This window comes from Otolemur garnettii, unplaced genomic scaffold (genome assembly GCF_000181295.1).
Source record: "Otolemur garnettii isolate 467f Iridium unplaced genomic scaffold, OtoGar3 scaffold00011, whole genome shotgun sequence".
In the NCBI taxonomy this organism is placed as follows: domain Eukaryota; kingdom Metazoa; phylum Chordata; class Mammalia; order Primates; family Galagidae; genus Otolemur; species Otolemur garnettii.
Genome location: NW_003852406.1, coordinates 4,824,973 through 4,833,531, shown reverse-complemented (window position 1 = coordinate 4,833,531; position 8,559 = coordinate 4,824,973). Strand labels below are relative to the sequence as shown.

General features: G+C 37.5%; 1 protein-coding gene and 1 non-coding gene across 6 annotated transcripts in view; both read right to left on the bottom strand.

The window, feature by feature from the left end:
- MAPK6 (mitogen-activated protein kinase 6) overlaps positions 1-8,559 on the bottom strand; it is a 41,791-nt gene that overhangs the window by 14,146 nt on the left and 19,086 nt on the right. For 3 of the 5 annotated variants that reach the window (XM_003784363.2, XM_023509984.1, XM_023509986.1), the window contains exons 2-3: positions 3,539-4,725; positions 970-1,114 (exon numbers count right to left, since the gene is read on the bottom strand). In XM_003784363.2, coding sequence (XP_003784411.1) covers positions 970-1,114; positions 3,539-4,093 — 700 coding nt within the window. In that variant the 5' untranslated portion in view covers positions 4,094-4,725. Of the gene's footprint in view, positions 1-964; positions 1,115-3,538; positions 5,037-8,559 lie in introns of those variants that run through there. The other 2 variants (XM_023509985.1, XM_023509987.1) reach the window with 2 other exon arrangements.
- LOC111723490 lies at positions 1,286-1,446 on the bottom strand. The gene has a single exon (XR_002772017.1). It is a non-coding gene; the product is annotated as a U1 spliceosomal RNA (small nuclear RNA).

Here is an 8,559-nt window from a genome sequence, read left to right as displayed (position 1 = left end):
ATTGTTGTTTGGCAGGTCCGGGCTGGGGATTCGAACCCTCCACCTTAGGTGTATGTGGCTGGCGCCTTAGCCGGTTGAGCTATAGGCGCCAAGCTGATACTTTCTATGTATTTCTGGCCCCATCTCAGTCATAAGTATCTTTATTTATTTGACATCATGCTTTCATCAACTGTCCTCCAGGAATGTACCAGGCTTATGCCTTTATTTATATGGCATACCTTTAAATAGACAAAACATTTTTCTCTTTCCCCAATCAACATTCTTTACTAAGTGACTCCATTAATGCCTTCCAATCCAGCTATCACTGATATAGCCTACGTATACAGCTCCTACAGTCTGTACTACATAATTTTATACAAACTCATATTTTGCCTTATGATACATGACATTTTTCATGGATTATTAATCTCTTCTCATTTGGGGCAAAGTTTTCTGTCTCACACTTCTTTAGATACCTTCATAGCACCAAACAAAAAATTATTTGTTTGGTTGCTCCTAAAAAGTCGTAGCAGTCAGACATCAGGATATAAAGATTCAAGCAACAGAAATGATAGGGCATAGGAGAACCAGGAAAAATTTGAAGGATTTTGGAATGATAGGGCATGGGAGAACCAGGAAAAATTTGAAGGATTTTCAACAATAGCTAAAAAAACTTTCACCAGGAAGTGACAAACATAGAAGTATACAACTCAATTATCATTTAACACAGATTACCAAAAAGTATTATGGAGCCACAAAATATGAAATTATGTTTAAGGAAAGATGGTATCTATAAAAAGTTATTTATAGTGACCAATTTAGTAAATCTATCATCAAGCTTAATTTTTTTAATAAAAGTACAATTTTATCTTTTCATTTTAATATTACTGACCATAATACATTGCTTTAAATCTTACATAGATCTTGCTTCATAGATGTATGCAAAATTTTTTCTCTTTGGGATAATTTTTTCCTCCACGTAATACTAACCTGCAAAAAGGGTTTTACCAGTCAGCATTTCAGCAAAGATGCAGCCTGCAGCCCACATGTCAATGGCTTTAGTATAATTATTAGGAGAAAGTAAAAGACGTGGAGATCTGTACCACTTAGTAACCAATCCTTCAGAAAGATGACCCTAAAACAATAAAAAAGAAATTGTTTTTACTGTCACTGAAGAATAGTACATAAAACTTGATTCATTAAAGAATTCTTCATCATGAAAAACTAAAAAAAAACCCCAAAACAGCAGCAACTGTTAAGTGCTAAAAGAGACAGTTGATTTCTTTTTCTTTTTTTTTTTTTTTACTTAAGCGCAAACACAGTCTCCCCCACCACCAATTATGCAATCGAGTTTTCCACATTTGAAGAAATCGCAGGGGTCAGCACTTCCGGAGTGCAATGGATATTTGCCCTGGGAAAACCACCTTCAACCTTCATGATCATGGTATCTCCCTGCCAGGTAAGTATTGAGACTGTTGATTTCTAAGCCTGTCTTCAAGGTTCTTGTACTTTTGAGGCTGGAGTTAAACTCCCCCTGGGATAAGCCATCTAGGAGATGATGTTCATAGCAAGTGACCAAAATGTGCTGTAAGAATTTATAATAGATAACTTTCGTCAGTTACAGTGTTAACTACAGGCCACACATTTTCAGAAGATGAGTTATTTTTCAATAACTCAAGATATTATCCAAGTCTTAAGATAATTAAGGAGTAGATATGCTTCAAGCCAGAGAAAAAGGCAGGGAAGCGCCTCAGTGGTGCTACTTAGAACCAGTGCCAACCTCTTTACTGACAACCCAAGGGACCTAGCTCTACTATACACCCCATTGATAATCAATCCATTCTACCACTTGACATTTACAAAGCATTTGATGAAAACACGTACATATAGAACCTCTATAAGTTGACCACTCAAGGAACTATCATAAACTGGTAAACAAATGGAGATGGTCAACATATAGAAGTAGGCTTACTACAGAATACATACATGTGGTACATGTCTGGTCTATGAAAATTAGGTCAACTATGGTATCTAGTGTATATCTATCTACACATGTATATATAACCTTATTTCATCCAGTGAACAATACTAAGAAATTGTGATGGCAGATATTAACTTCATTTTACAGATGTGATAACAATCAGATGTTAAGGGTCATACAGCTAGTTGGATGTAGAAATAGAAGTCAATTTTAGACAGTGTAATTCTTAGTTTAGTGTTCTACCCATAATACTTCACTGTTACCCATAAAAAAGAAGTGGCCATCCAGGGCAGCGCCTGTGGCTCAAAGGAGTAGGGCGCCAGCCCCATATGCCAGAGGTGGTGTGTTCAAACCAGCCCTGGCCAAAAACTGGCAAAAAAAAAAAAAAAGTGGCCATCCATTTCAGTATAGTACCTATTTTCTATGTTAAAAATTTTAAGGCCAAGGCTTCTAGCACCTTGGGGGACGAAGGTAGGAACAGCACTTGAGGTCAGAAGTTCAAGACTAGTCTGAGCAAGAGTGAGATCCTGTCTCTATTAAAAACAGAAAAATTAACCAGGCATTGAGGTGCATGCCGGTAGTCCCAGCTACTCAGTAGGCTGAGGCAGGAGGACCACTTGAGCCCAGGAGTACTGAGGTTAAAGTGAACAATGATGAATGACACCACTGCACTTTAGCTGGGAAAACAAAGCAAGACTCTACTTCAAATTTTTTTTAATTAAGAAAAAAAATCCTTAATGTGAGATGATTATGTATGAATAAAGATTTATTTGTTTTAGACCCATACTATGGATAACAAGCATGCAGGGGTCCCAGGGGTTCTTTACAAAGAAAGCACCTCCAATTTTCTATTTTAAACATCAAGTTCTCGTATAATATTTCATTTCAAAACTTAAGGACCAGGGTTCAGCTTGGAAAATGTTATTAAATTCTTGTATGAAGTCAAGTTGCTATGAATCCTTTTGGCTACACTTACTGTCAATTATTTACATGAATTTAGATTTCAAACTATGTTTGCTTTAACAAAGCAAAACTCTGTTAAACAAAGAATAGAACAGACTCAATGGGACAAAAGAAGACCTAAGCTGGACATGGTAGTATGTGCCTATGGTCTGAGCTACTTCAGAGGCTAAGGCAGGTGAACTGTTGGAGCCCAGCAGTTTGAGATTAGCCTGGGCAACACAGTAGGCTTGTCTCTTTAAAAAAAAAAGAACAAAAACCTTAAAAACTGAAATAGCATTCCCTCTTACCTTCAAATAGGATAGATAATTCTGTTCCAAACAGATAAGAATGCATTCCACTTTTAAATAAGGGACACTTTAATTTATAATAACCATATGCTGCAGAACTTCATTATAATAAATAGCCATATACATTTAGCAATTTGCACTTAATTAGAATCCTACTCCACCTTCATTTCAAAAACAGGGAGATTGTGAATGAGACCTGATCTGTATCAGAAAAAAGGCATTATGTAAAGTTCAATCTGATTAAAAATGCTGCCACAAAATAGAAAGAAAATTACCTACTTCTGATGAGCTACATCAGTTTAAAGGACTAAGCTGGCTTTTTACGTACCTTATGGGAATAATGAGGATCCATGATCCGTGCAAGACCAAAGTCACCTATCTTCAGCACCAAGTCTTCGGTATTAATGAAAAGATTAGCTGGTTTGAGATCTCTGTGCAGTACGTTTGCAGAGTGAATATACTTGAGCCCCCGTAGCAGCTGATACATGAAAAGCCTGGCATGCTCTTCCAGTAAAGGGCCTTGCTCCAGCACGTTCGCCAAGTCTGTCTCCATGTACTCCTGAACAATGTAGACACTGTTCAGTTCAGTAAGAGAGCCCACATCATCTGTTAACTGGCTTCCACTGGGACCAAGAATTTCAAACACTTTCACAATGTTATCGTGGTCAAGTCTTCTAATAATTTTGATTTCACGTAGAGCATGTTTGACACTCTGGGGATCAGTTAGGACAATTTTCTTGATGGCTACTCTTTTGTCACAGTCATTGTCTACAGCAGAAAAAACCAAGCCATTGCCTCCACAACCCAATGGTTTTAAGTCCATATACCTAGAGCCCAGATCAAAACCATGAATGTTCATGAGACTTTCAAATTTCTCTGCCATTTTGAAACCCTTACTATTGCCTTTTCCTTTCGAATTGTTGAACTTGTGTAAACAAGGAAGAAAACTGGCATCAAAAGGAAAGATCTTTCAAAAAGGGAGAAGAAAAATAATTATGCTTCCACAGCAAGATGATTTCTTGATGTTCATTGCATATGCCAACCAGGCCCGTTGAGTTCCCCTTAGATTTTAAGCTCAAAAAGCTCTACTCATATTGAGAATTAAGAAGATTGCAGTACTCATAGTTCAAGAAAGGGGCAGCAACTCCGCAGACATTTAAAGAAAACACTCAAGAAACTCAAACGGAATGAAATGACATACTATGCACTCAGATTTACTGTGCTAAACGATTTAACATTTAACAAAAATGTGAATAAATATGCACACAACAGGTTTCTATGAACATTCTCCTCACAGTGCAGATACATTCAGTGTTGGACTGGTCCTGAGCAGCATCATTCTAAGGTGCTGGTAAGCACTATTTCCGTTTTGCTTCTCTTCTTCCTCTGTTGCTATATATTTCAACAGGAAGCCCTGGCAGCTGTTGGTTAACAGATGTCTTTTGTTAGTGATCAGGTGGCTCCAGCTCACCACAATCACAATCAAAGCTACCGTCCATCTTACTCAGCTACAACCTGGGGGATGAGAAAAAGCAGAGTCACCAACACGGGAAATATTCTTTTCTTCAAATTTGTAAAACACAAACTGGCCATTTAGCAAAACTACCATTGGTACGGTAAACTCAGTTATGGTCATTAAGTGACAAATTACCATTAATCAAAAATATTATAAGCAATTAAAACATGTTGGCCCAGGCTCCAGATCCCACTACATCAGATTCTTTATAACACTCGGGTTCGTTAGGTTATACCATTTCTGAAATACCAACAGTATGGGAAGGTTCATAACATTGTTTTTTTTGTTTGTTTGTTTGTTTGGCTGAGGTCGGGTTGGAACCCACCACCTCTGGTATATGGGGCCAGCACCCAAAGTTCATAACATTTTTACAGAATCCTGTTGTTTTTTTGAGGGATAAAACATCAGTAATTTTTATTTATTTATTTATTTATTTATTTATTTTTGAGACGGAGCCACAAGCTATCCCCCTGGGTAGAGTGCCATGGCATCACAGCTCACAGCAACCTCCAACTCCTGGGCTCAAGCGAGTCTCCTGCCTCAGCCTCCCAAGTAGCTGGGACTACAGGCGCCCGCCACAACGCCTGGCCATTTTTTGGTTGCAGCCATCATTGTTGTTTGGCGGGCCCGGGCTGGGGATTCGAACCCGCCACCTTGGGTGTATGTGGCTGGCGCTTTAGCCACTTGAGCCACAGGCGCCGAGCCAGTAACTTTCTTTTAAAATAACATATAACAAGCCTGCGTGCAATGTGTTAGTTTTTAAAGAGCATGTTTACTTGTTTACTTATTAACTCTGCCTATCATCTGTTCAAAATATTGAACAAAAATCTAGCAGTGTAAGAAAGATGAATCTGCAGAACATGCTCTTTCAGTTTACGAAAGGGTAAAACACAAACAGTGAATAAACCTACAAAAAGGTGTTTCAACATCACTGATAGAAAAAATTATCTTAATATTTCAGATTGTTAAGACATTTTTAGAGTTTGCTAACATGAAGTCTGAGAAGGACTGTGGAAAAACAAGAATATTCAACATCATATTGGTGGGACTTTAAATTAGTAAAAAAAACTTCAGAACAATTTGGCACAAATAAATATCACGCTGTATAAGCTGGCCATTTTCTTCAAGGTAAACTCTCTACAGAAATGTTTGCAAATAAACATACAAAGGCAAATGTGTTTCTTTTCTTTTCTTTTGATAATGAAAAAGAAAACAACCTAAACTTTTAAAAATAGGAGGACATATGAGTTATATTCACATAGTAGTGAAAATGAATAGAGATGGCTAAAACCTTCAAAAATACATTTAAAAAGCAAAGTACAAATAGAAATGTACATGCTGAAACAAGTTATATCAAGTCCAAAAATATGCAAAATAATGCAGAAGTATATACGTATGCGACAAAAGCATAAAAAACATAAGATACCAAATTCATGACACTGATTACCTTCAGGAATGAGGAAGGAGATTACAATCATTTGTTCATGGCTTAATGTGTTATTTCTTTTTTAAAATAACAAGTGTGGCAGATTATTAGAATTCTATAGCGCTGGGTGGAACACACATGAAGGTTCATTTATTGATCTCTTTACATTTGAAATACTTCACAATAAATATTAAAAATACCCTATAATAAGGGAAGGAAAAAATAGCCTCAACTCCAATAAGATTGTTCCCTAGGTACCCTGGAAAAATAAACTGATCCTTTAGTTTCTTTTCTTTCTTTCTTTTTTTTTTTTTTTTTGAGACATTGAGTCTCACTTTATCGCCCTTGGTAGAGTGTCATGGCGTCACAGTTCACAGCAACCTCCAGCTCCTGGGCTTAGGCAATTCTCTTGCCTCAGCCTCCCGAGTAGCTGGGACTACAGGTGCCCTGCACATAACGCCTGGCTATTTTTTGTTGCAGTTTAGCCGGGGTGGGTTCAAACCCGCCACTCTCGGCGTATGGGGCTGGCGCCCTACTTACTGAGCCACAGGCACCACCCCGGTTCTTTAGTTTCTTAATGACCTAATCCTTGAATCTGCAGATGTCTATATCCAGAGTATCACATACAAGACATTATAAAAAGTAAGGTGGCCAGAATTTCTAATAAACAACAGACAACATTTTAGGCAGAAAAATGTAATCTGAAGCCACTAATTTATTCATTCATTTAATTTAATATATAAACAAGTATTGAGCAACTTATTATATGCTAACCAGGGGTAAAACAAGACATGAGCAAAATAGGATTCTGGTCCTCAACTTATTATCCAGTAGAAGAGAAACAGCTTTATTTAATAAAAATTGAAACCTACTATCCCTCAGTTCTTTTAATAAATAGGAACTCTTCTTGTATCTGCTTAATATTATGAAGGACATTAATAGCACAACAGGTTTCTTTGCTTTACTACAAGAGATGGCTTCTTCCATTTGCAAGTTTTTGTCTGCTTCTAAAAATTCTGTAGCTTACCAATTATTTGTAGTAAAACACTTAAAAGTTAAATTAAATATTTCAAACAATTTAAGTCTAACAGTTTATCATTTGCTATTATCCAATTGAGGTGTTTGTCTCTCTTTGATATTTAGCCATGGTGTATTTTCATTGTTATTTGATCTAGCTAGTGTGATTATAGAAACAATAAAAATAAAATTTTGTATTGGTTAAAAAAAAATTTAAGATTTTTAAAGGGCTTTAATAATATTGCATATCTCCACTCTGCTGCCTATTTTTTTCTATTTGTACACTTCTTGATTCTTTCTGTTCCCCACCAAATATCCTAAAGAAACAAGTATTTTTCAAAGGCTTCAGTATTTCCAAAATTTTACATTTCTAGTCTCCACCTAAAATAAGAATGCTCGTTCAGGGCAGTGCCTGTGGCTCAGTGGGTAGGGTGCCGGCCCCATATACTGAGGGTGGCAGGTTGAAACCTGGCCCTGGCCAAACTGCAACAAAAAATAGCCGGGCTTTGTGGCAGGTGCCTGTAGTCCCAGCTACTTGGGAGGTTGAGGCAAGAGAATTGCATAAGCCCAAGAGCTGAAGGTTGCTGTGAGCTGTGTGACACCACAGCCCTCGGTAGGGCAATAAAGTGAGACTCTGTCTCTACAAAAAAAAAAAAGGAATGCTCATGCACACCCACATTCTGGCCTTAATGTACACAATTCCTCAAAGCTCAGTTAATTTTACATTTTTAATATACATTTTAAAGTTCTAAAGACAAATAATAAAATCTCTGAAATTCTCTTAAGCTTCTAGTTCACTAATAGAGCAATCTAGTCAAACACAAATGCTTTGCCAAAAGACATCACTATTATCAGAATAGGACTACAGTTAGAAACTGTAGCCAGACTGTCCCAGAAAACCATGAGAATGAGAAATCCTTACTCAAAACCTCCATCTATATCTGCCCCCCTTAAAGTTTCAGTGAGACCAAGAAACACTGTAAGCCAGAAACAACTGCAAGGATGAGAGTGTCTTTTCAGAAATCTCTGTAACTGGTCAGTCTTTACAGGGGTAAAGAGTGGGTAAAAACTGATAGGAGGAGTTTGTGCCTAGACTGAGAACTGCAGAGTCATCCTTACAACTGGGGTGATGAAAACCATACATTCCAAAGAAAGAAGATAATATTCACCAACAAAACTGTAATTCCACTACCTAGTGAGGACTGTACCATTAAAATATCGGGGGGCAGGGGGAGAACGCAGCATTTACAATGACAGTTGGTTCTTTCCTTGGTGACTCTGCCCCATTTCTCTGTTTTTTTTTTTTTTTTTGAGACAGAGCCTCAAGCTATCCCCCTGGGTAGGGTGCCATGGCATCATGCTCACAGCAACTTCCAACTCTTGGGCTCAA